Source organism: Cloeon dipterum, chromosome X (genome assembly GCF_949628265.1).
Source record: "Cloeon dipterum chromosome X, ieCloDipt1.1, whole genome shotgun sequence".
NCBI lineage: Eukaryota > Metazoa > Arthropoda > Insecta > Ephemeroptera > Baetidae > Cloeon > Cloeon dipterum.
The window spans coordinates 18,427,388-18,454,436 of NC_088790.1; the positions used below are offsets into that span (position 1 = coordinate 18,427,388).

Here is a 27,049-nt window from a genome sequence, read left to right on the forward strand (position 1 = left end):
ATGTATTGTGGAATAGATGCAAAAAAATGTAAAGAGAAAAATATTTTATGATCTGGTTCACAGAAACAGTTTTTAAAACAAAAATATATTTTATTGTTAAAAAATTAATTATTTTGAACTTAATTTGGGCGTTCATTCAAACTAAGTGCTTGCACAAAATTTTACTCCGTTGCTTCCTCTACAATTTTAAAGGGGCGTAGCCGCGAATAGAAAAATAAAAATATTAAACACCTGACATTGACATTTCATAGGTCTGTCTAGTGTCTGGTCTGTCTCTGCTTTTTCAACTCAGTGACAGTTTTATTTCTCGCCTTTTCGCATCCACGCTTTCGTCATGAATGACAGGGGCACCTTCTTGGGCCACCGGCTTCCCCCGTACATGCGTCATTTCGCAAAAACCGCTCCCAGCGTCTCGAAAAACACGTTCCGCCTACTTGTCCAGTGTATGTTGAATTGTCCTTTCTTGTTTATATAATTTTACATGTTCAATATGCTTCCTCTTCAGTGGCAGTTAATTTAATTGAGAAGCGTCCCATCGTCGATGATGCCCTGCAAAAGGTAGAAGGCCAGGTGGGCGCGGTAGAGAACCTGGAAGAGCTCTTTGCCGGTGTGTTCTTCATCATCAACACTTTCCTCCGATTGCCGGCTGGCAAGGTCAAAAAGGATCAATTAGCTGAGGACCTGAAAGAGCTCAAGTATGTATACAAAATCAGTGGCTTATTGTTAGGCCCCCAAAGTACCATGATAATTATCTTATATATATGTACATATGTGGTTTGAATTTACATAGCCTAAACGAAGAGTCGGTAGCTGACCTGACTAGTGTTTTATTCGGACCAAAGAGAGCTAATTGGGAACTAAGTTTAGCTGCAGACACTCCAAGGTGGCCCAGTATACAGACACTGAATTGGAATCTCGACATGGCTATTTCTCAAAGGTGGGTCATCAATGTTTCATAGTAAATATTATTTAAACTCATTTTAACATTATATATTTTAGTGAATCAAAAGTTTTTGAGCCATGCATAGCACTGGAACTCGAGCTATCTGATGGTAAAAAATACAAATTCCACGTCTCATTGGCCCAGTTCCACACACTTCGACACAGAGTGGCTGCCCTACTCGCCGAGATTAGCTCTCTTGAGAAAAGGGCATTCTTCAAGCAGTGAAGTGAACATTTTTTTAAATCTTGCAACTGTCTCACTGTCTGAGCCATGAAGAATTTAAAGTGCTGCGTTCAAAAACATTTCAAAAATGTACATAGGAGTAGAGACTTGTGATGTTGGTTTGAAACTCGGCTGAAAAAGAATTTGAAAGCATTTTGTGGTTTGCCACAGGTAATATGGAATTAATTGAAGCACCGTCTTTGATATGATTACTTATCTTAATTTTCCTTTAATTAATAATATTATCTGTTAAAAAATGGCGCTATATTTTCAGAAATAAATTGTAAAATGAAGCAATTATTAAATTTTACTCCTTATTCTGCTGGTTTGCAGAAAACTTACATAATGGACCCTTTTACAGTAATTTACGGCAGTTATTATTACAAGTCATGCTGAGTTGTGCACAGGTCATGAATGAAATAGTTATTTAAAACTAGAAGAAGTTAATTATCTTTTTTCAACTTCTTAAAATTAGTATCTACTAAGCTGACATTAGAAAATAAAGGGATTTAAATTTGGTAAAAACTTATAATATATCTAAAAAAAAATATCTGATTAAAATATATATACCCCTGGGTGCTATCAAAAACAGTACATCCTACAGATTAATAATGATTGATTTAAAACCTAATGAAAAACTTCATGAAATTTGAGGTTAGTGCTTCTCTGCAGTCTGCACTACCAATAAGGGCGCAGGCCAACAAGACAAAGTCTTGGTTTGGTTTAAAAATGATATTTAAATTTAAATGGTGAAAGGAATTTACCACTCAGTATTTTGACGAAAAATAAATATATGGTACAAATTTAATCAACTGAACGCATTGAGTTATTTATGCTAACCCAAATTATTATGAAACCATCGCTGCAAGATTAAGTGCTGCTTTTTTTAAGTAGGTCATTACAATAATTACCATCTCATCTCCTCGCAACAGCCTAATTCAGTAAGATATCATTAAAAACTTAATTAATCATTTTTAAAATCTGCAGTGCAAAATCACACACTATAACACAGCATTTTAAACAAATTAGAAAATGATTTGATGTTCAGCAATAAATTAAAAATGGCATGTATTTTAACACGCAGGCTATTTATAAAATAATAGCAGATTAAGGTTCAATATAAGTATAAAATTCAAGTGAATATTTTTTTAAACTTCGATTATGTACACTTTTGCTGAAAAACTTTAATAAATAATAATAAATCAGGATGAATTTTATTTCACTTTTAGCGAGTTTTAAAAATATGAGATTATTTTTATTTATTAATGTGTTGAAAAACCGGAGCAAACAGACTTGTGGGAATGGAAAGCCACGACGAGTGTGCGTTGTGTGCAAACCGGCGAGTTAGGCCACCTGCATGGCAGCTGCGCGAACCCGGTGGTCGGAGTGGCAGGCGCTAGGGGTCCTCTCGGTGGTCGAAAATAACCCGGCCGTCGCGCGAGAGTGGGACGGCGACGTTGAACAAATGACGGTCGGTCGATGGTGGGTCGGTCGGCCGAGCTGGTGCTGCTGAAGTGAGTGACACACGCACGCTGCGGCTGACTCGGCGCTCTCGGGTCGGTGTGGCGGCGAGCGAATCGGCCGAGATGCGTCGCCCGCGGCCGACGTGAGCACCGAGATGGTGCGTCGGACATGAGGATCGGTGCGGCTGGCAGCGAGAGCGACGACGAGAATGCAGGCCGATGAGGGCAACAAGACCCTCAAGGTAGGCAGCCCACCCGACCAGCCATTTTTCCAGCCCCCATTTATTTCGCTTCCTTTTCGCCGGCGACAGCGCAACCCGAAGGTGGAGCTCAACAGGGCCGACCTGCTGAAGCTGCTAAGCCACCTAGAGGGCGAGCTGCAGGCCAGGGATGTGGTCATCGCCGCTTTGAAAGTGAGTTTCCTGCCACACATGTCAACACGCTCTAATTGCGCCGCGGCTCTCGTTTGCGCTGCATGAATGCCGCTGGGGCACTTACACAAGCACTTGGGGGATGTTTGCTTTGAAAAATTAGCCAACTTTGAAGAGAGACACTTTTGTATCTTTGTTGAATATTTATATTTATATTGATCGTTTTAAATTGCTTGTTACGGAACGTATTTTTTATCTAGCGAAACAGAAGTCTTAAAAGAAAATGTTGCCTATAACATTATTATTATAATAATGAATATGCTAAAGGTGTTGATTTTTCCATATAAATTTACTAGACTAGAAACCATTCGGTGTACTACCACACACATAACACGTATGACAGCGAGAGATGAGATAATAATTATAACTTTTTGTACTTGGCAGCTTGGAACAGAGAGATACTATTTTTGTTACAGTTTAATCGATGGTATATATCAATAGAAACTTTATGACAAACTTTACATTCAACGAGAACAGAGGTGTCCAAATGGAATTGATTAACATATTATAAGGATTAAAAGTTACTGGTGCGCTTCACGAGTTCGTGTATGAAGTCATAAACATGAATACTGCCCTCAACGGTTTTCTAAAAGAAAAATAAAAACTGCATAAAAGCCATAAATATCAAGTTTGCCGAATCCTGAAGGTTAGTTACCGCTGCAAATAGAACAGTTTGGCGTTTTTACCGCTCTCGCTTCAATTTATAGCGCTGTAGCAAGTTTTGACGTCTCGCGTGTGCTCCAGACCCGTGACTATTGGGTGCAGCGTGACAGCCACCTATATTATTAGTTATTAAATGTTTAACGGGAAAGCAGCAATTTTTTGCGTCAAAAAACTTCCGTGATATTTCAAAGGTCAGATGGAGGTTTAACTTATGTTGCTTACGACGCGATGAATTTTCAAAACATAAATTCACAAAAATAATATATATAACCTTAAAAACGTTTCTCTCTTGAACTAAAGTATTAAATTTATAAAAACAATATCTACATATTGAGAACACAAAATTATTTACATGCTTCAAAGAGATTCTAGAACTTCCTTTTTGATTGATATTTAACGGCGCAAATAGCTAGAAGACTGAAAGTGTCTTTCTAATTGCGTAGTGCGAGCGAGTGAAGCAGCTGCTAATTGGCAGCAGCCGCGTGACCACGTCGCTGGCGGCCCTTCAGCGGGACGGCGGCCTCGTGCGGGGCTCCAGGGTGGACGAGGTGGGCATCAAGAACCTGGCCGACCGCCAACTAGCCGCCCTGGAGAACCTAATCGTGCAGAACCGCAAGGTGCAGGTGCACATGAACAAGGTGCTCAAGGAAACCGAGGACAGACACCTGCAGGCAAGTTACCTTAACAAAATATGATGGGGACTTTTAAAATGGGTAATTTTCTTGGTAGGTTGTGCAGCAGCTGGACAAGATGAAAAACGTTTTGCAGGATGATGCCGAGTCGGAAGCAGAGAAAACTAAAATGAGACAGGTAGGGCCTTGTTCCACGTCATATATGACAACAAAATTAATTTTGAATAGAGGTCTCAGCCGTGAGATTTAAGGCGGCGGCTGGCGTGACCGGCTTAGCCGATTTTTTTGCCAGGTGGTGGCTGGCCATTTTTACCGGCGGCTGGAGCGCTAACAATATTTTAAACGTGAAGTTTGATAGTGCTTAACGGCCTGAAGGGCCGGAAGACATTTTTTTCTCCTGCATCTTTTAATTTTTGGACCCTTTTTTTACTGGCGGCTGGCGCGGTGAACTCTAATTTTAAACAGTTAAATTTTTCATTGAAAATGTTCTCTAATCAACTTAAAAAGCGAAAGAAAATTTTGTTAAGCCTATTTTGAGACTGAAGAGTTACTCTCGTTAATTATGCATCATCATAAAATGGAGGCACCGCGCTTGGTATTAAAGACATTTGGGTCAAGTATCGGCTAGACTTTGAATGTCAATAATATATGCTTCTCTCACTCACACACACTCTTTTACTGGCAGCGAACGAATGCATATTTCATTTGAACACCCGGCCCGTTTGCAGAGCTTCTCTGCTCTCATCCTATTATACTGTACTTACGGCCTACGGTATTGCCCAACAAAAGCCTCTCTTTCGGCCCCTGCACGGGATCGACAGTAGGCAACCCGCGCAGATCGTGTGTCGAGCGGAAAGCCTGACCCACGCGAGCACCGAGAGAACGGTCTGCGGCGCACGCTTCTGATGTGACTAGTAATATTGATGAGAACTAGAATGCGATAAAAGGTCGTTCATTGCCGATTGCGCTTCCATCCGTCGATACATTCAGAGCTATTTTTAAGCTGTTTACCTAAAAATATTTCTAGAAAAAAAAATCAAAATTTCCTTATAAATTTTTAAATAAGCCTTACATGTGTATTGTGACCTTTATTAATTTATTGCATCAATTTTCCACTCCATTTCAACTATTGCTAGAAAATATGTGAATTTAAACATTTTAGAATACCATGAACCAATGGCTGAAATCCATTTTTGTGTGCAGGAACTGGAACTGGAAAAGCAAGAAAAGATGAAGTTGGAAGAAGATTTAAAGAAAATTCAGGAGCAACTTGACGAAGAACGAAATCGTCAGAAGCAGATTGTACTGTTGTTGCTTGCTGATCGTAGAAAAGTAATAATGAAATACATCGAAGAGAGAAAACGCTCAGAAGATTTGGCGCAGGTGTGCAAGGAGTCTCGTAGTTAAATTCAATATCTTACCGCACTCCTATTTAGATTTTGAGTGAAGAAAAAGCGCGGGTTGACTCCATGGCTGAGGGCCTGGAAGAGGAGAGCAAGCGAGCACTTCAAATGGAGGCCGATCTTGAGAAGCACCACGCCACTTTCCAGGTTGAGCGACAGCAGCTCAAGTCGGCGCTGGCCAAAGAGGAGAAGAGGTTTGACCGAGAGAAATTATACAATATTATGCTAAAATATCGTTTTTCAGAGCTCGTGAAGCAGAAGCTCAGTTGGAGGCATTTAAAAGGAAGTATGCAGACGCTGCTGCAATCGGACGAGCGCAGGGTGCAGCAACCATGGTGACCAAGGTGGTACAGCCAACAGCAACTGTGTCCAGCAAACCTGTCAGTGCTCCAGGTGAGAATTGAATATTACAATTGTCATTTATAAATATCTAAAACAATGATAAATACACAAACGGTGGGTGTTTTCAAAATTTCGAGTGCTTTTATTGAGTTTATAATTGGCCCGGAAGGGAGAGTCCCTATATCTAATGGGGGAGTGGGCCCAGGATGGCCTTTGGGAGTCCCGCCCCGAGACACCCCCCAACACGAGGGGAGTCAATACAATTCTCACAACGCTGATTTTAAACGCACTGCGAGCGTTTAACAAGATCGATAGCCCATCGCGACATTTCCCATCTATAATTAACACCCCTAAAATTACAGATAAAAACGTAGGCCTTAAAACGCACAGTATAATTGTATTGATAAATGGTTTTTGTTATTTTTATTTAATAATCTGTCAATTATATGAGAAAAGGGTTAACATTTTACAAAAAGAGTCTTTAAATGAAAAACAATGCTAGTGAAAATATCTTAAATTTAGAATTTCTATTTTTATCACAAAAATTCCCTCTCAGTTACAGGAATTGCAAGGAGCGTCGCTTCAGCCCCCATGGTGCGAACTGCAGAAGCTCCGCAGGTAAAATTAAATCATGGTGGACAAACAAATAGGACTCAAAGTAATGATGTGGTGGACATGTTTCAGGTGGTTCAGATGTCGCCGCACGTGAGTCTACAGGCGAGTCCAGGCACCAAGGTGTTCACCAGCACGACGCAAGACGGTCGGGTGACCTATCATGTTAAAACGGGTGGCGCGTCCGTGGCTCCGCCGCCCCCGGCTGCTAAAAAGCCACCGGTTGCGCCACCACCGTTGGCTCGTGGAGCCCCGCCGCCTATTCCTCCCAACAAGCCAGTGGTACCCCCGAAGAGCAAAGAGCTCGAGACCAACAAGACTTTGAACAAACAACAGCCACCCAGGAAGACTTAAACTCATTGTTGACACGTCAGCCCAGGGCCCTCTCTCGCGCAGGCCTCTGTGAAAATTCATTTCTAGTCAGAATTTCTTTGCTGTGTGTGTTTTTCCAGTCGCAAGAAGAAGGAGAGCGTGTTTGTAAATATACACATTACTGCGTCTAGTCAGCCTGCACTCGAGAAGGTCCTGCGGTCTCTAATATTTTGAGCGAATTTTATTTTTCAATTCTCACAAGTGTTCTGTGTTTTGACAAAAGGCGAGTATAAATAAATGCGACTTCTCTGTAGCTGCAGGTCTTCCATGTTGAAATAGTATAATTTTTTCACTTTCCGACAAAAGCCCAGCTTTTTGCACTTTTGTGTTGTACACGAAAAAGCTTTTCTAATTTTCCTTATTTTTGTAAAGAAAATTCTGCGATAATTTTTGAGTAGCGTAATTTTGACATAACTAACTCATGTGATAGTTGATATTATTGTGCTTATAATTATATCGTTTAGCGATCAAGTTTTGGTGTAGCCACATTGTTGAAAAACATGCAAAGTTTACGATATTAATTAGTTGTTTGGATACTTTCATCAAACCACGCACTATTATGGTAGTAGCGTTAGTTTTGAATAAGTGCGGTTCGCCAACGCATACACTTTGTGTGTTTAAAAAAGAAGAATCTAAAATCCCAGGATATACACACCCCCACTGTCGGTACTGGCAAATAAATGTCAAATTTAAAAGGATCAAAACACGATCACAAAAGTACCTCATAAGAAAATCCTACGCAAGGTGCAGAAGATACTCAATCTAGTAAGCAAAAGGTCGTACAGAAAATATGCAATATATTTAATATAAGCATTAAATAATTATTCTCGTATATAATGTGTTACTTACACTCGCATAAAACACACGCTATACCCAACATATTTTGGGGAGACAACACAACGTACAGCGCGCACCTTTCACCGTCTTTGTGCTGCACGAAATTAAACAAAATGCGTTGGTCTCTTCAGAACATGGTATTTATTAATAATGCTTATTTAAACATTCAGTATATGTTGAAAAATGTGTTTTGTAATGAAAATAATAAAATAAAGAAAGTGTTACAACAGCAAACATACACACATCACAAAATAATTGTTTTTTTTCCTTATCCGTTCTTTGCAGTGACATTGAAAGAGCTGTAAACAATCAAAATGATCTAGAACAGAGTGAAACGCTCATTGGGCTCATGCATATACCACTAATTATTTTCTTCGAAAATTGTGACAGCTTACATTTTAGTTAATTAAAAGCATTAGATGTGAACATAGTAAATAGTAAGTTTAATTAAGTATAAAGCTTGAACGTCTCAAGTAATTAAATTGAAATGAAATTATATTAATAAGTCTATGCTTTATTGACTTACCATAAACCTCTCATTATTGAATAACACCGTATCATATGCCAATATTTTTTAAATAGATAACTTTTTTTGCTGCCCAAAGCAAGAGGAAAATTAACGATTGCAATTAAAACGAGTTTCACATTAATTGATTGATGGTACATAATTGATTACTCCATTCAGAGGCCACCGGCCACGGCGGCCACTGAACTCCGAAAAAATATTCATTTGATTTAACTTCGGCAATCGACATTGATCGACATCATCTCTATTCTCCTTGGTTTGACCAGAAATTTTCCCGCGGTCTGTTCTCTAGATGGCAGCATAGGCAACTTGTTTACTTTTTGCTAACCCTGTACCTGCATTGCATTGACTAAGCATAAGCATTGACAGCAGTCAGCAGCGACTGCATTGCATGTAGATACATTGTATCGGATTGGAATTTTACATTGCAGAATTGCTGAAAATTTCAGAAACTGGAAATCTAAGAAATCCTACGAAAACGCTGATTACAGAAGTCTTCAATAGGAATGTGAAGTAGGTATGGTACATACATTATGATAATATGATACATACATACATTTTCTATCGATCAATTTAAACAACTCGGATTGAAAATTATGTAGATACATAAGGCTTTTGCAGCATTCATTAGATCTTGCTTGTAGAATAATAATATTGGATTTAAATTATTTGTATTATAATTTTAGAGCAATGGCCACTGCAGACGAGAGGAATTTCCGCAGTTCGTACTATGAGAAAGTAGGATTCCGCAATGTCGAAGAAAAAAAGTCATTGGAAATTCTGCTGAAAGAAAAGTCTCTAGATAAAATCAAACTCAACCATTTCTGCCTGAGGTTTCCTGTGCCAGGAATACACCGCAGTTACCTCTGGAAACTTCTTTTAGGTATGCATTTTTTAACAGATCAGTTTATCATCAACATCAAATTTTTACTAATGAATTAATAATGTCAATCACAGGGGTTTTGCCTATGCAAGTGGCCTGCCACGATTATGTGTGGTCATGCAGAGAACAGTCATTCAATGACCTGGTTCGACAAATGAAAGTGCTAAAGCTGGACTACCCTTCAGCACCCCACAACTTTGTTATCATGTGGCTGCTTGAAACCAATGGCGTGCCAACTGGCTGCACTAATCCAGTAAGGAAAACTGAATATCATATTTGACTGTCATTTTGTATTTCTACGTTTTAATTCCTATAGCTCTTGCTCTTTGAATTCACATAATTAACCAGATTCAAACCCCTTACGAGGCTCAAAAATTTAATATTTCAAAATAGTCCTTACATAATATCATCCGCTACCAATGCTGTCTAAGATCTGTTGCCTTTTCAGCTCCAGTTAAACCCAATCAATGAAAACTTCGCCAAGCTGGCAGCTATGATGATGGAGTTCTTTGACAACGATGTCGAAGTCTACTGGGTTTCCAAAGGCTTTTTCAACTTCCTCAGCCGACTGGCTATTGAAATGCCCAAGCTCTTGGAGTGCACTTTAACCCTACTGGAGAAAGAAGACTGCGAACTTAATACGTAACTTAAATATCTTGACCAACCTGCCTGTTCTAACTATTTATTCCCAGTTACATGCAGGAGAGGGAATTACTTGCAAATCTTCCTCTTTTTGATTGGTACACCTCCATGTTTGCTGTGGTTCTCAGTGAGTCCTCTCTCTGCAAGTAAGAGTTAACTTATCTAATACTTTTCATTACATTAATTTCCTTTACTTAACAGGATCTGGGATAAAATGGTTGGAGGCTCATACAAGATCTTGATTTTCGTGGCGGTTGCCCTCTGCGTAAACTTGAAGAAGCAAATTATGTCGTGCGAGACTCTGGACCATCTTTTCATCCTCTTTGAAAATGTAGGTTGGAATCATGCAGGGTTGTGAAGTCTTTGCACTTAGCACAATAACTAATTGTTCTTGCCTAATTTTCCTGTTAGAATATTTTTGTCCCTTGTGCATTTTGCATATTTTGGCGGATCTTCTCAAATGAATTTTGCCCACTATCTAGCATTTAAAAATCCCTGCATTGAGAGTTGGGAAAATTCCTGTGAGTTTGCCAATTTTAAATAGAATTAGTTCACTTGCAACACCAATTTTTATTTAAACAAAATTGCTGCAACTTACTTAACCCACTTTCACGACTTATTTAAATAGTATTTTTATTGACTGTTAAGGTTTCTGAGGATATGAGTGAGGTAGTGGTAAACAAAGCGCTGGACTTGTGGCAGCAGCATGGCAACCTGATTAACATGGGGCTCGAGTTCAGCATCAAGCACAACCCAACAGCCTTGTGGGCTGCCCAGCAGACCTCATCTATGCCTAATCTGTCAAGTGTCAGTGGGCAGAGCACAACAGGTACTGCAACTCGCGCCAAACCTTCCGCCGCGGCTTAACAAATCCAGTGCAACAGATGTGTGAATGTTTTTTTTTGCATTTAGTTGACACTGCTTAGTGAAATCATTTCAAAAGTGATAAATCTAAGGGCTGTTTTGTGCTATATTCACGAATAAAATGGACTGGAGCAAGTTGAACCACGTTGCATTTGTGTTGGTCTTGTCCTAATGCACTTTTTCAGGATTTCTAGAGCGACAAGTGACTGTCCCTGATGTTCACTTAATGAAGGATCTCTATCTGTGGGAGTACCAAGAGCCAGAAAAATGGTATGATTTTTTTTTTATTTTATGTAGTAGTTTGTGTGTCCTCAACATCAACTCTGCAACTTGACGGAAATTTGAATTTCGCTCAGCTGAAACAGAAAATTGGTGCCTTCTAGTCTGTAGAATTTTGCTGAAAACTGATTAAATTGCAATGAATTTTTATGTTTAGAAATACACTGCTTGGAAAAATTCTAATGTCTTGATGGGACACGGTTAGTATAAAAACCTAGGCTTTATCTGCATAAATTTACTTAAAGGTTTGTTGCGCCGGAAATTAATCAATCCAGAAGGAGTCACAAAAGTTGAATTAATTTTTCTGCATCTGAGATATCTATTGGGTATGCTAGCAATATGCGGGTGTTGGTTGCTAAAATGGAAATATGAAATGATTGAGAGACAAAGTAGTGTTAAGAGATCAGACCATCTGATAGAAGTGTTGTAATCAGGAAAAAACAAAATTTTGGTGCATTCTCTGTTTGAGAGCTTCTTCTAGTGTAGGCAACAAAGAGGGAAATGTATTTTCTTGACCACAATAGCAGATATGATTTTCCATAATGTTTCCCTCAACTTATCAAATTTTCTTATTCCCTGCAGTATACAAGAAAAATCAGATGATGTCACTGATTCCGACAAGGTTTGCGACCCACTACCTCCAAAACCAAGTTTAACTTTTGCTGAGGCTTGCGATCCACAACCTCAAACACTCAGAGAAGATCGTGCTGAGGCTTGCGATCCACAACCTCAAACACTCAAAGAAGATCTTGCTAAGGATTGCAACCCACAACCTCAAACACGCAGAAAAAATCTTGCCAATTCGAACCTGGCTGCGAAGCGATTGGCGGGTGGACCAAGTTGTGCTGTTGTCGAGCAGCATATGAAAAAGATTACCTACGAGTTGAGCAAACTCAAACTGGAGCCTTCACCAGAGAGGGAGAAAGGTGACACTGATGAACCCTGGATGATGTGTTCTCGCGGAAATCCACAATCTGGCAATGTTCATTTTGAGCCTGATTGTGAGATTACTTCGGAATCATGTGTGATTGATATTGTTGATAGTGGGGATTATGAGGCACACTACTACTTGCTATGCAGAGAAATACTGCCAAAAATTTTGGTTTTTGTTGGTGTGAATGTCGCCATAGTTGCTTTTCTGATCCTCATTTGGAAGATGTATTTCGTAATTTTCTAAAACCTTACATTTTTTTAACGTTCCTGGAATTACGCTTGATCTTTGATGAAACTTAATGATAGTTTCAAGTGCAAATAGCTGATATTGATCTCAATGAGATAATGTGTACATTTAATTGTTGAATTAGCCTTTTAAGCAGCATGACGTACTGTGAAAAACTGATATGGGGTATTGCCCTTTAAGTGCCTTTTGCTAAACAATGACCATACTGACTGATGTGAAATAAAGACAAGAATAAAAACATAAGTTTAAGCAACTTGTATATTGTTTGTATTTGAGGAACATAAAAACAAGTTTTTTATATTTTAAAATCACAAGCAAATTCAGAGAACACTTTGAAGCTGAACACAATTCAAAGTATAGAGCCGTTCATGAAGCAATAAATTAAACAGCTGAGCATCAATAAGAGTCAGAAATCTTGTGACTAGCAACTGAATACCAAACGCAGTTCAAATTTGACGGCTTCCCCAAACATGATAATACATTGTGCTTGTTTTAAGAAATAGCTACAAGCTTGCTTTGGCCTATTGGTGGGGCAACTATGAGTTTAGACAGTCAGATGTAATACAACCACAAAGTGACTCATAATTAAATGCTAAAATCAAGTTAACCTCTTTTCTTGAGTCGCACAAAAATAGATCATAGATCCCTTAAACACGTTAAAATTCCAAATCATCAACAGCTTCCTGCACGGAATGGAAAATAATCATTATATTTTAGTAGTATTGAGTTGTAATTATTATTTGCTTTTCACTCTTCGCTTGGAGTGACGACTATTGTGGGGTTGTGTCCCCTAGTCAGCCAGCTGGGTCGACCTCAGGAGTCGGGCTGCTGGATGGCGTCGTACATTTTCTTGGCCATAAACCGTACATCCTCATTTGGGTGCTGGTTCATCAAAACAAAAGCCTTGGTGCGCATCTTCTCATCCATGTTGACACCATAGATGGCGGCATACCTGCTGGAAAATCGGTGTGTCACCACCTCGTTCGATCAAAACATTCAGCAAAAACAAAAGCAGCCATTTTCAGAAAGTGAAATAATAATTCACAAAAATGGCATGCAAACATAGTATGTAAGACTTAAAAGACAATCAAAAAGCTTCAAGCAATATGCAGACACAAGCTTAACGTAAAATGCAGCTTTGAAGAAATTAATCAGATCTTTTCATATAATCTTGAGTTTCTTAAAAGAGCAACCAAAATAAAGCACTAATTATTGCTATTGTTTAAAAAATGAAAATGAAAACTTCAACCTACATGGTATCAGGCGAAGCTGCTTTGTCCTCTGGTGGCAAATCAATCGAAGGGTCAATGTCCTGCTCTTTGACAACTGCCGTGAGGTTTGCCAACAGCGTGACCACTCTAAGCAAAATCTCATCATTCGTTGTTGGGTCCAACAGGTAGATCAACCTCTTTGGGGCCTGCGCGATAGTCATTAATTATCAATCTAGATTGAATTTTTGTTTTACACACTTGTGCGGCTAGGAGGCTGGGGATCATGTCTTCGTTGCAAGAGAGATTAACCAGCAGTTTGAGCGTTTGAAGCTTGATCTGGGGACTGCCAGTGTCCACCAAACCATAAAAGGAATGAAGTGCAGGGAAATATTCTTCGTGCCAGTTATTAAGCACGGCGATGTTGGTTAATGTGAGTAGGGTGCTGAGCACCAGTTTGTCTGATGGATGTTGGCGTATCACAAATGACAGCAGAATCGGAACAGCATTCTAGAAAAAAGACTCTCTTAATTAGTCTTGACGTAAACTAGGACATTCTTTGGGAAAGCTCAAGAGTTGAACAATGAAATTGAACTCGTCAAGAGCAAGGGAAAAAATATTTATTATGAAATGAAAATTACTACTCTACAGATTGACAAGAAAAGCGAATCCTTACTATTTAATTGAACTTTAAAAAACTAATTCTGTTGAAACTATGCCAATGCTTATTTTAGATAAAATATACGCTAACCTTAAGCTCTTTTTGATTTTCAGCATTCAAGGCCAGGTTACCAAGGGCTCTCACAGCAGCCAGCTGCACTGGCAGTTTCGGGAAAGAGAGCAAGTTCTGCAAACGGAACAAGCAACCAGCTTCTCTCAACGTATCCTAATAAAAAAATTTAAATTAGTTGTTAGTTCAGCAGAATATGGTGTCAGAAAAAACAAACCTGGTTCTGCTGGAAAGTTCCACAATCACCAATTGTGGTCAATGTCCTTTCGAGAAGAACATCATCGGTACTGTGCAGTAGGGCAGTCAAGCTTTTGGCTTCATGGGGCGAAATCACCCTGCAAAATCACCATTTTTGAGCCTTCTTGTGCATTATTGTCAGTTTATATTCCATAATAGACTTTAAACTAACAAACGATTTGAAACTCTTAAACTAAAATAAGTTTATTTAATTCATTGCTCTTTGTATGACAAAAGATCTTAGTTTTTTTTTTTAAATTTAAATTGATGTTACCTGTTTCTATTGCTGAGTGAATCAAGTCTCATTCTCAACTCGGCCTCCTCATCCTGCAATAGTTGTTCAGATTCCTGCCTTGTTCGTTCTTCGTGTTCATTCAAGCCGTCAGGACTCTTAGCCAGCATGTGCCCTGACCGCCTGAGAGATCGTCTTGTCCATCGCCTCCTTGTTGGAGAGCCAATGTCTGGTGGACATGAAGTAATCGACAAGTTTTCAGTGGAGCGGCTGGCCAAGAAGTGTCGCACGTCCACTGGACTTAAAATTCTCGGGGAGCTCCAAGGTGATGGCTGCCAAAGCAATTTGTAAAAATTCATGGATTACAATTTTGCAACAGTAAGCGGAGTTAACAGTTTGCTGATATATTAGGTGTAATCAAATAATTACTTGAATATCAGCAGAATTGCATATTTTTTATACTTTAGTCAGATAATTTTTTTTAATTACTTCACATAACTATTACCTGCAAGCTTCGGGGCCCTGGAAGAGGACAGGGTCCATGCCTAGGGGACACGGCCACCCCCGCCCCACCTTGGATGGCCAACATAGTGTCAGTGAATTGTCGAGCGCGCATGTTCAGGTCACGGATGCGGTCTTGCACGGTCATTGGGCGCAAAATAACTCTACCGGTGCCACCCATATCCAGGTTGCCAAGTAGGCAGTCTGTCTGCGTCGTCTGCGACAGACGCCGAAAGTACATCCGAGGGCCCAGCGGGTCATCGTGGCCTCCTCTGTAAGCTGTTATAGGACAATTCGATTAGCATTAAATTTGATTATTTTGATAGATTAATATGTCTGAAACTATTTTCCAAGCTCAGTCAACATTGTCAGCTCTTGTTTTCATTTGCTATTTTGCCATCTCTTAAATATACTATGAGAAGAATCGTAGAGACGCCAAACAAGTAGCTTAATTCTCTAAATATTCTCTTCCGTTTTGTATTTTTTTTTATTGGACTACCAAAAGTTGTCAAAAGAGCGACTTGCTGATTCTAAATAAATATTATTCCAAATGAAATTGGCATCGATCTCTTTATTCACAAAAAAGGTAAAAACAGTCAGTTCATATTTCATTATTATATCGAGACTCGGATGGCTTGGGTACTAAACCATCGGCAAAACTGTACCAAAACGTTTTTAAGATTTTTAATTTTTATGTAAAAAATGATATCATCACGCAATAAGTTTAAAATATTGCATTATGAATATTGCCACATGTAGTAACATTTATTTGCTTAATTTTTACCCTCCATGGTAGTCATTCTTTGAAAACAATTTTTTGTTTGAAATCCGATAACTTTTGAACTTGTTTTGCCTTTTTGTTCATGAAATACACATGAAACACAGCAGCCATCAAGTAAAGTGCCTCTTCTGATAAGAAGTTGCGTAAATTAGCCAAGGGGAAAAAATGACATACAAAATTTTAAAAATGGCTTTTCATGCACTTTCAAACATTCCGACCTGCATCAATAGAACACAAAGGTTAATTCAGGCATGAAATCCAGCTAAGTCACTGGCTCCAAGGGAAAGTGAACGGCGGGTTTATCTCGCGGGATGCAGATGCAAGCGAGGTCTCACGTACACCGCAGCCTTTGTACTCTCGTCACGGATGTTTACATTGTACACAGAGCACCAAACGTGCAACATGCCATGCATGTTTTCCTTTTTGACCGCTTCGATCGCCGACCCTTTGACCCATTTAACACACCCAGATGCAAATGTCCGAACAGATAGAGATAAATGTGTGTATATGTAAATAAAATGTTTCACTACAATTATTTTACCTTCCGAGTCTCTCCTCTTACTGCCGAGCTTCCGGCAGAAAGCTGTCTTGACGACCGAGTAGCCGACGTAGGCGAACCCTGCGAATATCGCCGAACACAGGGCGACTTTGTTGACCGTCTTGTCGCCACTGGCCGAAGCCATCCTTTTTGGTTTTCTGCTTTCCCGCTGACAATTCTTCGCGTGCCGATAACTCACGTTCTCCTAACAACTGGTGACATTATACCGAAGATGGAACACAGGAACTTTTTGATGAAAGAAGTTCGAGCACAAGCCAAATAACTGGGCTCCGAAAACGACGCAAGTCAACAAATCAATATCTTGCGGATCTATTTACAATGCTGCTGCTGCCCTTGTGTGTGATGGTGATGGGCGGGGTGAAGTGCAGCCAGCGCCGTCTGTGGAAGTGGAAGAGAGTAGTGGCGCGAATAAGCTAGACGATTATAATTATAGTCACAAGAGGCAGCGATAAAAGAGAGCAATGCTTAACATGCTAATCTTATAAATCGTTTTCCCCTTTAGTTTACACAAGCACCTCTAATAATTTTTAAAAATTATTCATTAGTCACAATAATATAATGTTACATACTTAAATATACAACATGCGCTATTAACCCCCCCCCCCAAAAAAAACAATTATTTAAACCCTCTGCAACTTAACGATACCGGCCTGTCCTATTACCCGCTGCACTTAAAATATTATGTAGATTAAAATACTCACCGCAACACAAGAGAATAGTTTTATTTCTTTATTTTTCCTACAATGTCATTTACGAAGCAAACGCTCTATACGCAGGAATAAAACTGTCAAAAACTGATAAAATTTAAAGGAATTAAAGGTTATTAAAGTAATATTCGTTAAAATTTCTTTGCAACTTTATGGGGTGCATCGGTAATGAAAATAATAGAGATTAGGACCCGATAATCCTTTACTCCCCCCCCCCATAACTATACCAGTATTTTATTGCAGGGTAATGGGATTTTGACCTATTTTTCAGAGCCAAAATATTAACCCATTATTATGCGAGGCATTGAGGAGTTAACTTAAATTATCTAAATTGTATATTAAAAATCTACGACTGTTTAGTGAATCAAAGAATAAATCTTTCTCTCTTCCGCGAGATTTCGCGTACTTATATAAAGTCAAACCTGGAATATAATTTTTACAAAAGATTTCTTCTCCTAAATCTATAAGAAAGCATTTTGATTTCAAATGTTCCTGTAATGTTTTTTGCTTGATGATAAAAGATGTTTAAAAATAGATCAATGTAAAACACAAATAAAACTGCTCCACAAAAAGCATCTTTTCTAGTAAGAAATCACTTCTTTACTTTTTTTTCGAGTGTGTAAAAATTGAAGAAATATTGGAATACCCCCTAAATATCCATTATATTTCTATTTTTTCTCACATAATGTGGCAAAGTTTCACGCCACATGGATGAATTAATGACAAACAAAACGATGTTATAGGAATTAACGCCTATTTAAGCGATCAGAGATGGTCGACATTCTTACTTAGTCATATAGGTTTATAATATTTTATGGTGCTATGGAAAATTCTGCGAAAAATAGGCTATTCTGTATAATGTTTTCGTTTTTTTGTACAAGTTAAGAATTTAGTATCAGGTTTAGATTGTCTAAATCTTTTATAATATAGACTTCTAATGGCGAAGAAACAGAAAAATGAGTAATTTTTCCATAAAAACCGGTTCTAAGCTCATTCTATAAAACTCATTGAAATTATATATGCCTTACAAAGTTTCTTGATGAAAATAATAAAAGAAAATTAATTAAATAAAATTACTTTTAGACATGGCAGTCGATTTATTAACAAAATTAACAGCAAAGTGGTGAGTAATAAACAGCATGACTTGAATCAATTGCGGACAAACTTGGACGATTTTCAACCTTTCAGTGCATGGTACAGGCATTATTTTTTCTTGTGCTGCACGTAACAATGTATTTTGGCGTAAAGGTCTAAAACCACCCAAGAGTCATCGACAACTTCATATTTTTGATCACAGAAAACAAACAGCTTTGCGCGCGCTTCACCTAACCCGTCATTGGGTGCAGGTCAACGCGAACCTTTTCGTCTATGCTCAACATGCCGACAGTCGGGTAGAAACCCCCTTTTGGAATCAACACCTGCTTTTTACCTATCAGTTTGCTGTTCCTGGTAAAAAACACTTCCACATAAGGTGCCGACGATTTGCCATCTTCGCTTTCCCACTCGTCGTCCTCGTCGCTTTCGCTGTTGTCTTCGATGCCAATCAGGTTGCCAACACCGGGAGGCGACTCGGGCGAATTGCCAATTTTTGTAGCTCTGCAAATCAGAATCAAAATATTTGATGAGCACAATTTATCACGATTATTATACCAATTATTTGAGTTGAACTGTTTATTATAATTTCGTTTCTTCCCTTAATGAAATTAATAAATGAATAATATTGTTTGTAATTGAATGTCATAGTAAAAGTTAAAAAATGTATTAAATAAATTATGGCAAAGCAAAATACAGTTGCAAGGCATAGTACCTTAATCTTTTCATTCCTTGTGGATCATCTTCATCTTCTTCCTCTTCAATGTCTTCCGCTCCTTGCTCACAGTCTTGAGGCTCAAAGTCTCGAGGAAAGTAAATACCACAGCCCATCCGGTCACCCTTGTGGCATCTAGGGCCAAATGGCTCTCCTACCCCGCTGCCTATAAAGATCTTGCCGTCATCAGCGTGGTAGCCTATTGACCCTTTGTTCCAACCTGGGTGCCGATAACGTGGGAATTCCTGAGCACAAAAGAGATACAATTTAATGCTGAGAATGCCACAAATAAACACAATCATTTAATCAGAAGTTAAACCGAGGTAAACTCAAATGTGGTTGTTTTAATAATAGCCGTAATAGTCCCAAATTATAATGATCCTATTTCCCTCTTTTCTCGTCAATTAATGACATCAAATCAGATCAAAATTTTAGACCTACTCTATTGGTTAGTCCTATTGCGATATAACAGCTCTCGCCCGGATCGATGATTTCAATTTCGAAATAGTGATTAGTGGTGTTGAGAGGCTGCTTGGCTTGTGCGAGGCCGACATCAATGATGCTCTTCCCCTTGCCTTTGTACTCGAGTATCTGAGGTAGAGGAGCGCTATTTAGGTTTGTTTGATAGAGTAAGAGACCCAAGTCTTACAGGTCCGTTGAGCTTGATGTCTGACAGGCGATACCAGTCGTCTTCACAAGAGTCCACCGACATCATTACATCTTCATCTTGCACATACAGCATTTGGGTGATAACTCTTACTTCTTCGCCACACGAATTCATTGAGACCATAGGGTAGAATCCTTTGTAAGGGACCCTTGACTTCACACTTCCAATCTGGATCAAAATTTAGTGATAAATTTGTGCCAAATGTGAGAGGAAAGATAAACACAAACCTCCTTGCCATTTCTGGTGAAGAAGACAGGAACTTTTGATCCAGGAGCCATTTGATCGAATTTTACTCCGCAGCCAATGTGGTCTCCAAGTTCACAGCCCTCAATGCATTCAATGCCCTTGGAATTTCTTAAAATGCTGGAAGCAGAATCAAATTTGTATTTAAGCAGCCTGCGCCACTTTTGTGGATTTACACACCTTCCACTCTCAATATAAAAAGCTACACAGTCAGCAGTGGTCCCAGGCTGCACATCCATGCTTTGGTCTCTGGGACAAACACCGACGCAGATTGTGCTCTCCATCCCTTTGTCAAGGATCTCGATCTCAAAGTAATTGTGCTCTGGGGTTAAAGGCTGGCCAGCAATGTACGTCCCTCTCATAATCTCATCTTGTGGGTAGCTGAAAGGAGATAAGAATTAGATTACATAGAGCCCCACTATTTATCTGCAGCTATGAAAAATTGTGTCATTGACGCCCAGAAGCAGCTGTAGGCAAATTAATTTTCTATTTTTAAATAATACCTAAGGTAGTCCGCGTCCACGTTAATCCTCTCAGCACGATATCTGGTCATCTCTCTGGACACAGAATTCGAGGGCAGCAGCTTGGAAAGCGGAGGCACGGCAGGGTGCATCAAACGAAGGGGTTGATCAGCACGGATTGGCAGCAACCTCAGTGCCGGCTGAAAATCGTCCATCATTCGGCGCCAGGGGCATTAGACACGCAGCGACCGGTTCTCAGCTCTCTGGAAAACTCCTCGGCTGCTTTTCCGCCATCGCCTGCGCCTGATGACTCACGGGAATCGCCAATTTCTACCGTATAGTAGACCTAGAAGGTGTCCGCTCTGTTTATCCTGCTGAATAAACAAATGAGCATCAGTTTTAACCCTAAATTTAGTCATTGCTCAGCCACCATCTTTTATTTAAATAAAACCGCGAAAGCCATTTTTTTAATGTTCCTATCAGATGTTTTGATGAAATATTTACTTTTAAGATGGCGGCTGATCGCGTCTCACTCTGTTAATGCAATCATCTGTCGCTAAAAATACAGCAACACCACTATTCAATGCGGAGCTTGTTTACGAACCAAACTGTTAGTGGTATACAGCTTGTAGTTGTCGCATTTTCGGATTTTAAGCGAAAATGAGCGAAGACGGTAGAGTCAAAGTGAGTTTTGGCTTTGCCAAGAAGCCCCCACCGAACCCAAAAATTAAATTGGCTCCTAAAAAGGATGAGCCGGTTGAGTTTATCACATCTTTAGAAGGGCAGGAGTTTGAGTCTGTTGGGTAGGTTACCAAACTTGATATTTAAAAGTAGGAAAAGTAGATACACATTTATTTACAACTGTGTTCTATATTTATTGCCAAAATAAAAAAAAATAGATTTCTGAAGCAATAGTTTATTGAAGTTTAATGTAGATACGTAGTATGTAGTTGTGTTATACATATATGTATATACATACACAATAAGTAGTACATATGTACATTATAATATGATACATAGTTAATCTTTCATATTTATTTCAGAACCAAAGTTGAGGAAAAGAAACAAGAGTTAGTTATTCCTCTGAATAAGACTGTTCCCAAATGGCAAAAGAAGTTGATGAAGCTCAGCGTGAACCAATCGACACCCGCTACAAATGGAATAAAAGTTGAAAGAGATGAATTGGATATACTTGCAGAGCAGGAAATCATCAGAGGTTTGCAATTATTTTTTCATTGCTATATTCCTAGAGTGATTTTTAAAAATCCACAGAGGCCTCTGAGGCTCTCGCAGAGCGAGAGGAGGAGAAGAGAATAAACACAATTCCAATGAATCTCGATGATGACGAAGTTGAAGTAGATAAAGATGAGGTACACTCTTCCTTCAACAGCCTAATGTTCGTTATTCTATGTAATTGTTACAATATTCTTCTGATTCGACAGCCCACATCTGAAAATTACGAATCTATTCCTGTGAAAGATTTTGGCTTGGCCATGCTTAGAGGTATGGGATGGGAACCTGGCAAAGGAATTGGCAGAAATCCAAAGTATGCTTCTTTTCAAGTTTTTGAATCTTTATAATTAATCTTCAATGTCTTTTCAATAGAGTTGTAGAGGTCAAGGAGCCGGCATTTCGACCAAGAGGAATGGGATTGGGAGTGGAGGCCAAGAAACCTCCAAAGAAGAACACTGACGATGGCCAAGACCTGCGGATGTGCAAAGGGGCGTATGTCAAAGCTTTTCAAGGACCTCTTCAAGGCTGTTATGGAAAAGTACTGATGGTTTTCTTTATTCAAACATTTTTACATCAATATTGATGCGATTCATAGGTTGAAAGTCTCCATGACACATTAGGCCGGGTATTGGTGCGAATGACCCTTGGAGGAAAATTACAGAGCATCTGCGAGTATATGCTTGAACTTGTCACAGTCAAAGAGTACAACGAGAAATCTAGAGTAGTTAGTAAGTATGATTAAAAATCTGATTCCATTTATAAGATTTGATTTATTAAACGCCAACAGCGTAAATCTCTATTCCATTTAATTACAACATGATTCTTCAGGTTCTGATAATGCAGCTCTTGTCCAGCGTAGTTTGGACAAAGTGGCAAGTGCCAATGGCTCTGCGGAGAAAACTTACGGGTTAGTTCATTTGAAGAAGAGCGTCGAGACCAATAAGCAGGATGAGGAAAGAGAGGAGAGTCCAGAAAGAAGAAAACACAAGCACAAGAAGCGGAGCAGGAGTAGGGAACGGAAGCGGAGCCGTGAGAGGAAAAGAAGCCGAAGTAGGGAAAGGAAGAAAAGCAGAGACAGGAGCAGAGAAAGGAGGAAAAAGAGTAAAAGCCCGCATCGACGCCGATGATTTTATTTTTAAATCATTCTTTTGAGATTAAATTCACTACAGTTCAAAACTGACCTTATTATTTAACATTGTTCATGGTAGAAAAAAACTAATTTATTAATTTAGTTAGTGATTTTATTCAATTATAACTGACAGTACCCAAAATATGGTCATTTTATAGCTCACATTTTATTGCGTTTAGAATCTCTGGCAGTGAAGTGGCAAGTTCTAATTATTAGAGTTTGCGAGTTACTCGCAACCTTAATAGTCAGGAATCCTGGAATTAAAATTGAATTTGAATCTGACCATTCAAACTCTGAAGTCTCAGTGCACCTTCATGATCTCAGTATTCTCAATTTCATTCTTGTCAGTACTGGCAGGGCCATCTTTGGTTTCAACTTCTTCATCATCGCCTTTCTTGTTGACACTTTTAAAATTGAACTCGCTCTGGATAAAGTTAAGAATCTTCTGCTCGTACTTGTAACGCTGGATGTAATCAACTGCCTCCTAAGAATAGTAAAATGTTCAGAGCAATTTAAAAAATTGAATTTATGCAAGTACTTTTCTAGGCTTGAAAAGTTCTGGATTTGCATTGGGAAGAGACTTGTAGTATTTGATATTGTCCAGCATATCTTTATCTTCTGGGTAAAAGAGGAGGTAACTCACAGCCGCTTCAATTGCTTCCATTAGCTTATCAACTAAAAATATCCACAATTTAAATTATTCTTGTTTTAAAGATAATTATCACAAACCTTTAAAATAAGAATATTGAAGATAGTGGTAATGACTAGGTAGAAGATCTTCGTACTTTTCGCCGTTCAGGTTGTTCATGTTATAGCTACAATTTGATTTGCATTTCAGGACAAATGCAAAGTGATCTGTAATTAAGGTTTTGGGTGATGCATGGTTAAATACACTAGTTAAACGCAGTGCCTACTTGCAATGGAAGGAACAAACTCAGGGTACCAGCCCTGATCAAAGGGTTTCTCACAGTACGCCCGGCACTCCCTCTCATTCTGCAAATAATCAGCAAGGGACTCTTCCATGTGTTGAATAGCTGCTTCATAATTTTCTTTTCCATAAAGATCAACACCGTGGATGTAAAGTGAGACGTATCTCTGACAAATTAATCACTTTAGTAAGAAGATTGGTCTAAAGAATTGAGCATTTTAATTACCTTTGCCTCAAGATTAGTGACGTCATTATTGTCAACTTCTGGCAGGTCCAGGAAGAATTTTAAATTTCTGCTCATGCTTTCATGCGAGGGGTTTGCCACAAGGAAGGTAAATGCCGCGTCGGCAGCCTTTTTCAGCTCATTCCTCTGAAAATGCGAGTAATTTATTTAAAGAACGGCACAAATTTTCATTTATATGCCAAATTTCAAATATATGACTTAAGACGGCAAAATAAACGAAACTTTGGTTTCAAATATTCATTATTTATTAGTGAGTTGGAATTATTTCTCAACACTTGGATCTCGCTGTTAATTTGCACAAGAACAAACTTTAATAATTTTTCAAGTTAAGTGATAATTAGTATTTTTTTAAATGATTTTTTCCTAACTGTCTTTGTAATTTAAATTTTACACACTTTCACTTTGAAATTATCATTGGCTCCAGGAAAAGCCAAAACTTTAAAAAAAACTATTATTGAATCGATAAAAAGTTTCGAATTGTCCTAAAAAGTGAAAATTAAAAAGTTTCATTACATTTTTCATTCAAGCGAATAATTGCACACTACCATTTAATCAGTAGATTAGTTTTATTGAAAGATCAAATCCCTTTCTTATGTTGTGCAATATAAATATAGTTACCTGGAAATAGCAAAGCTGGATGTAGTCATAGGGTTGGAGCTGCTCAAAACGGCTCAAAATATCCTTGCTGTACGCCCCCACCCTCTTTATTCTCTTCTGTTCCTTGCACTTGAGCATGCAAAGGGTGGCCCTGAGCTGGCGCTCAAAGAAGCCGAGGTCCTCTATATCCACAGGCGAAAGGGGCTGCGCAGCCTCCGCCTCGTCCCTGCATCCGATTCTGCACCGGATCACTTCCGATTTGTAACGTTTGAAGTCCGCTATCGAATTTTGCATGGCTTCGACGCACTCGGACCAGTGGTTGTCCAGGTACGCGATCTCGCCCTTCGCAAACCAGCCCAGAAAGTCAAGATCAGCCTCTTCGTCAACGTCATCTTGTGCGAAAGCTGAAGCCAAAAAGACTAGGAGCAAAAGATTCATTGCTGCAGACGGCCGTCCGGCCATGATGGTGCGCAGCTCGAGAAGTCGAAAGACAGAACCATCTGTTTACACAATGGTGAGGATGCTGGAGCTGATCTTTGGCAGCGTCGCATTTAAAATACATGTGCGTGGGGAGCTCCAAGAAAGCAGAGGAGATAAAAAACCGACAGTAGAGAGCTGCGGGTGTGCATTTCACGGGCGCGTAAAGTGAGAATTATTATACAAGAAACACAGAGAGGCGCGCATTATTATTGCATATTTATTTCTCATTCTAGCGTGTGGGTGTTGGTTTGCTCGCTCTGCGGGGTTAAGTTTCAGGATCTGTGCGAAAACAAGTGTCTGTGGCTATTATGAAAACACACTTTGGAGCATGTTTGTTAAATGTAATTGCTGAGTGAATATTATCAATTTCTTTGGAAATATACAGCGTTGTGAAACCAAGCCACATCAACTACTGCAGCCGGAACGATGGTTCACCTTGCGAAATTTCAGATTCTATAGTGCCGCCTATCATTTTTCCTCAGTGGTTAGAATAAGAAATTTAAGGTGTCGACATGAAGATTATGTGCTGTACTTCTAGAATTCAGCAAAAATTGCAGCAAAACAACAAGCACTTCTGTGGCACCGAAACTTATCGGTATGAGGTGTTAAAGGAGGTCCATTTTTATTAAAATATTGTGACAAAAGAATTTATTTTATTACTATTATTATTTGTAAGGAAAATTTATGAAATATTACCAAAGATGGTTAAAATTTTGGGCTACAATTTTTAATCACGATCCTATAAAATTTTCAAAACAATAATTTGAGAAAACACATTTTAAAACTCAGGTTGAAATTTCATTTTGACCATTTTGCAAAATAAAGTAGTGCTGCAATGATACTATTTAACAGCGATGAAGTAGAATGATAAATCGTTAAAATTATCAGGCTATTTTTTAACCCCCAATTTTCAACATTGCAAAAGTAACAATTTTGCCAAAAGAAGAAGTTTTTACTCCTTTAAATCCTTTAGATTAGCTGGTAGATTTGTCTTTCAACTATTATTATTATTCGTTATTTCCATACCCGTATCTCTATAATGAATATTGTTTTTATTTTTAAGGCATAATCGCCCAAAATGAAAGCTGTCTAATTTTGCTGCAGCCATCAGTCGTGTGAAAATACCTCATCCATAATATAGCAAGGCTTAAATACTAATGAAATAAAAACAGGCAACTCTGTCGTCAACATTTAGCACGGCGAGTTGGGTGCTTTTATCAAATCAGGGGCGCACAGCAGCCCTCGCAGCTGCACTGAAAACGTGTATATGCGCGACAAGGCGCTCGCGTTGTTGCCACTGCCATGGGCACTGCAATAAGAGCCTGTGTGTGTATCAAATGTATGGAGTTGTTGGTGCACACAGAGAGCAGCGACTTACTCCTTTGCCCCGGCGGGGATTTAGCCGGCGACACGTATGATTTAGCCTGCTGCGGCTCTCGGCCCACGCCTCCCGTTGGGCTCGGCTTGGAATATTAATGCACTTTGCAACCCTGCTGCCGGCTGCAGATATGACGACGAGATTCAAATTAATTCGGCCGCCGGGCTAAAGCAGCACCAGAGTTGAGTGTGTAAATACACAAAACTCGACTGACAGAGCAGTATATATATATGTAGTATACACTTATTTTGTGTGACGTGAAACGCGAGCAATTCTCCCAGCGCTTAGTTAAAAGTGATCTATCAGAAGCAATATTGGCTTAGTTCAAATTATTGCACCTGTGGTCACAGCGATATTGTCAGCTTGCTTAAGTGGATATTACGGATAATACTACGAACAGAGGGTCTGCCAAACTCAAATGGCTGCGTGATCCGCTTAAATTAATTGATACAATAATTACATATGGTACCCGCTGATCGATTGTTCCTGTTGTGTAGGCATTTGAGTTAAGTGAAGAATTGAGTATTGTGGACCAACTGGGGACAGTAGCAAAAAATTCATAATTTTTATTTAATTTTTTATGAATTATACTTTTGCAATAAAAATCTACCAAATGTTATGGTTTTAACTTCA

At 39.1% G+C, this 27,049-nt stretch overlaps 7 protein-coding genes across 9 annotated transcripts; 4 read left to right on the forward strand and 3 right to left on the reverse strand.

Moving 5' to 3' along the window:
• Positions 1-228: 228 nt before the first annotated feature.
• On the forward strand, positions 229-1,971 carry LOC135947448 (COMM domain-containing protein 5-like). The gene is made up of 4 exons (XM_065496327.1): positions 229-443; positions 506-695; positions 791-937; positions 1,000-1,971. The coding sequence occupies exons 1-4, from the start codon at positions 335-337 to the stop codon at positions 1,166-1,168; spliced, it is 615 nt and encodes a 204-aa protein (XP_065352399.1). The 5' UTR covers positions 229-334; the 3' UTR covers positions 1,169-1,971.
• Positions 1,972-2,622: 651 nt separating this feature from the next.
• On the forward strand, positions 2,623-8,175 carry LOC135947447 (CTTNBP2 N-terminal-like protein). Its single transcript, XM_065496326.1, has 9 exons — positions 2,623-2,870; positions 2,940-3,041; positions 4,166-4,393; positions 4,452-4,532; positions 5,558-5,737; positions 5,791-5,951; positions 6,002-6,150; positions 6,656-6,717; positions 6,784-8,175. Exons 1-9 carry the CDS (start codon positions 2,838-2,840, stop codon positions 7,063-7,065), a joined length of 1,278 nt encoding a protein of 425 aa, XP_065352398.1. The 5' UTR covers positions 2,623-2,837; the 3' UTR covers positions 7,066-8,175.
• Positions 8,176-8,810: 635 nt separating this feature from the next.
• On the forward strand, positions 8,811-12,548 carry TBC1d7 (TBC1 domain family member 7). 2 transcript variants are annotated; one of them, XM_065493663.1, is made up of 9 exons: positions 8,811-8,959; positions 9,133-9,329; positions 9,404-9,582; positions 9,778-9,971; positions 10,022-10,117; positions 10,173-10,302; positions 10,620-10,800; positions 11,021-11,105; positions 11,697-12,548. In XM_065493663.1, the coding sequence occupies exons 2-9, from the start codon at positions 9,137-9,139 to the stop codon at positions 12,289-12,291; spliced, it is 1,653 nt and encodes a 550-aa protein (XP_065349735.1). In that variant the 5' UTR covers positions 8,811-8,959; positions 9,133-9,136; the 3' UTR covers positions 12,292-12,548. The 2 variants fall into 2 exon arrangements, with proteins under 2 accessions (XP_065349735.1, XP_065349734.1); XM_065493662.1 differs by having other exon boundaries at positions 8,815-8,963.
• LOC135945789 (uncharacterized) lies at positions 12,549-16,889 on the reverse strand. Of its 2 annotated transcripts, none has more exons than XM_065493665.1 (8): positions 16,525-16,889; positions 15,207-15,481; positions 14,744-15,033; positions 14,450-14,567; positions 14,254-14,388; positions 13,764-14,012; positions 13,548-13,711; positions 12,549-13,246 (listed from the first exon to the last, which is right to left on the reverse strand). In XM_065493665.1, the coding sequence occupies exons 1-8, from the start codon at positions 16,664-16,666 to the stop codon at positions 13,108-13,110; spliced, it is 1,512 nt and encodes a 503-aa protein (XP_065349737.1). In that variant the 5' UTR covers positions 16,667-16,889; the 3' UTR covers positions 12,549-13,107. The 2 variants fall into 2 exon arrangements, with proteins under 2 accessions (XP_065349737.1, XP_065349736.1); XM_065493664.1 differs by having other exon boundaries at positions 12,549-13,249.
• A 1,423-nt stretch (positions 16,890-18,312) lies between these two features.
• On the reverse strand, positions 18,313-20,816 carry LOC135945664 (SPRY domain-containing protein 3-like). Its single transcript, XM_065493486.1, has 7 exons — positions 20,470-20,816; positions 20,147-20,347; positions 19,951-20,086; positions 19,706-19,891; positions 19,498-19,647; positions 19,057-19,301; positions 18,313-18,845 (listed from the first exon to the last, which is right to left on the reverse strand). The coding sequence occupies exons 1-7, from the start codon at positions 20,643-20,645 to the stop codon at positions 18,575-18,577; spliced, it is 1,365 nt and encodes a 454-aa protein (XP_065349558.1). The 5' UTR covers positions 20,646-20,816; the 3' UTR covers positions 18,313-18,574.
• A 173-nt stretch (positions 20,817-20,989) lies between these two features.
• LOC135945666 (G-patch domain and KOW motifs-containing protein) lies at positions 20,990-22,836 on the forward strand. Its single transcript, XM_065493489.1, has 7 exons — positions 20,990-21,230; positions 21,471-21,643; positions 21,700-21,797; positions 21,870-21,973; positions 22,033-22,198; positions 22,256-22,388; positions 22,489-22,836. The coding sequence occupies exons 1-7, from the start codon at positions 21,088-21,090 to the stop codon at positions 22,785-22,787; spliced, it is 1,116 nt and encodes a 371-aa protein (XP_065349561.1). The 5' UTR covers positions 20,990-21,087; the 3' UTR covers positions 22,788-22,836.
• LOC135945665 (prolyl 3-hydroxylase 1-like) lies at positions 22,425-25,089 on the reverse strand. The gene is made up of 7 exons (XM_065493487.1): positions 24,580-25,089; positions 23,944-24,087; positions 23,704-23,884; positions 23,519-23,644; positions 23,328-23,464; positions 23,100-23,273; positions 22,425-23,043 (listed from the first exon to the last, which is right to left on the reverse strand). The coding sequence occupies exons 1-7, from the start codon at positions 25,018-25,020 to the stop codon at positions 23,035-23,037; spliced, it is 1,212 nt and encodes a 403-aa protein (XP_065349559.1). The 5' UTR covers positions 25,021-25,089; the 3' UTR covers positions 22,425-23,034.
• Between the last annotated feature and the right edge of the window lie 1,960 nt (positions 25,090-27,049).

Excerpts from the sequence above, each read along its gene's own strand:
- LOC135947448 (XM_065496327.1), top strand. The coding sequence starts at position 335 with ATGAATGACAGGGGCACCTTCTTGGGCCACCGGCTTCCCCCGTACATG. Across the intron at positions 444-505 it reads GTTCCGCCTACTTGTCCAGT|TGGCAGTTAATTTAATTGAG; the intron begins GTATGTTGAATT and ends CTTCCTCTTCAG. Across the intron at positions 938-999 it reads GACATGGCTATTTCTCAAAG|TGAATCAAAAGTTTTTGAGC; the intron begins GTGGGTCATCAA and ends TATATATTTTAG.
- LOC135947447 (XM_065496326.1), top strand. The coding sequence starts at position 2,838 with ATGCAGGCCGATGAGGGCAACAAGACCCTCAAG. Across the intron at positions 2,871-2,939 it reads AGGGCAACAAGACCCTCAAG|CGCAACCCGAAGGTGGAGCT; the intron begins GTAGGCAGCCCA and ends CGCCGGCGACAG. Across the intron at positions 4,533-5,557 it reads AGAAAACTAAAATGAGACAG|GAACTGGAACTGGAAAAGCA; the intron begins GTAGGGCCTTGT and ends TTTTGTGTGCAG.
- TBC1d7 (XM_065493663.1), top strand. The coding sequence starts at position 9,137 with ATGGCCACTGCAGACGAGAGGAATTTCCGCAGTTCGTACTATGAGAAA. Across the intron at positions 9,583-9,777 it reads CAACTGGCTGCACTAATCCA|CTCCAGTTAAACCCAATCAA; the intron begins GTAAGGAAAACT and ends TTGCCTTTTCAG. Across the intron at positions 10,118-10,172 it reads AGTGAGTCCTCTCTCTGCAA|GATCTGGGATAAAATGGTTG; the intron begins GTAAGAGTTAAC and ends TTTACTTAACAG.
- LOC135945789 (XM_065493664.1), bottom strand. The coding sequence starts at position 16,666 with ATGGCTTCGGCCAGTGGCGACAAGACGGTCAACAAAGTCGCCCTGTGT. Across the intron at positions 15,482-16,524 it reads TAAGAGGAGAGACTCGGAAG|CTTACAGAGGAGGCCACGAT; the intron begins GTAAAATAATTG and ends GTCCTATAACAG. Across the intron at positions 14,389-14,449 it reads GAACTTTCCAGCAGAACCAG|GATACGTTGAGAGAAGCTGG; the intron begins GTTTGTTTTTTC and ends TTTTTTTATTAG.
- LOC135945664 (XM_065493486.1), bottom strand. The coding sequence starts at position 20,645 with ATGATGGACGATTTTCAGCCGGCACTGAGGTTGCTGCCAATCCGTGCT. Across the intron at positions 20,348-20,469 it reads GTGGACGCGGACTACCTTAG|CTACCCACAAGATGAGATTA; the intron begins GTATTATTTAAA and ends ATCTCCTTTCAG. Across the intron at positions 19,892-19,950 it reads TCACCAGAAATGGCAAGGAG|ATTGGAAGTGTGAAGTCAAG; the intron begins GTTTGTGTTTAT and ends ATTTTGATCCAG.
- LOC135945666 (XM_065493489.1), top strand. The coding sequence starts at position 21,088 with ATGAGCGAAGACGGTAGAGTCAAAGTGAGTTTTGGCTTTGCCAAGAAG. Across the intron at positions 21,798-21,869 it reads TTGAAGTAGATAAAGATGAG|CCCACATCTGAAAATTACGA; the intron begins GTACACTCTTCC and ends CTGATTCGACAG. Across the intron at positions 22,389-22,488 it reads CGAGAAATCTAGAGTAGTTA|GTTCTGATAATGCAGCTCTT; the intron begins GTAAGTATGATT and ends ATGATTCTTCAG.
- LOC135945665 (XM_065493487.1), bottom strand. The coding sequence starts at position 25,020 with ATGGCCGGACGGCCGTCTGCAGCAATGAATCTTTTGCTCCTAGTCTTT. Across the intron at positions 23,645-23,703 it reads GTTTGTTCCTTCCATTGCAA|ATCACTTTGCATTTGTCCTG; the intron begins GTAGGCACTGCG and ends CCTTAATTACAG. Across the intron at positions 23,465-23,518 it reads TCAATATTCTTATTTTAAAG|TTGATAAGCTAATGGAAGCA; the intron begins GTTTGTGATAAT and ends GGATATTTTTAG.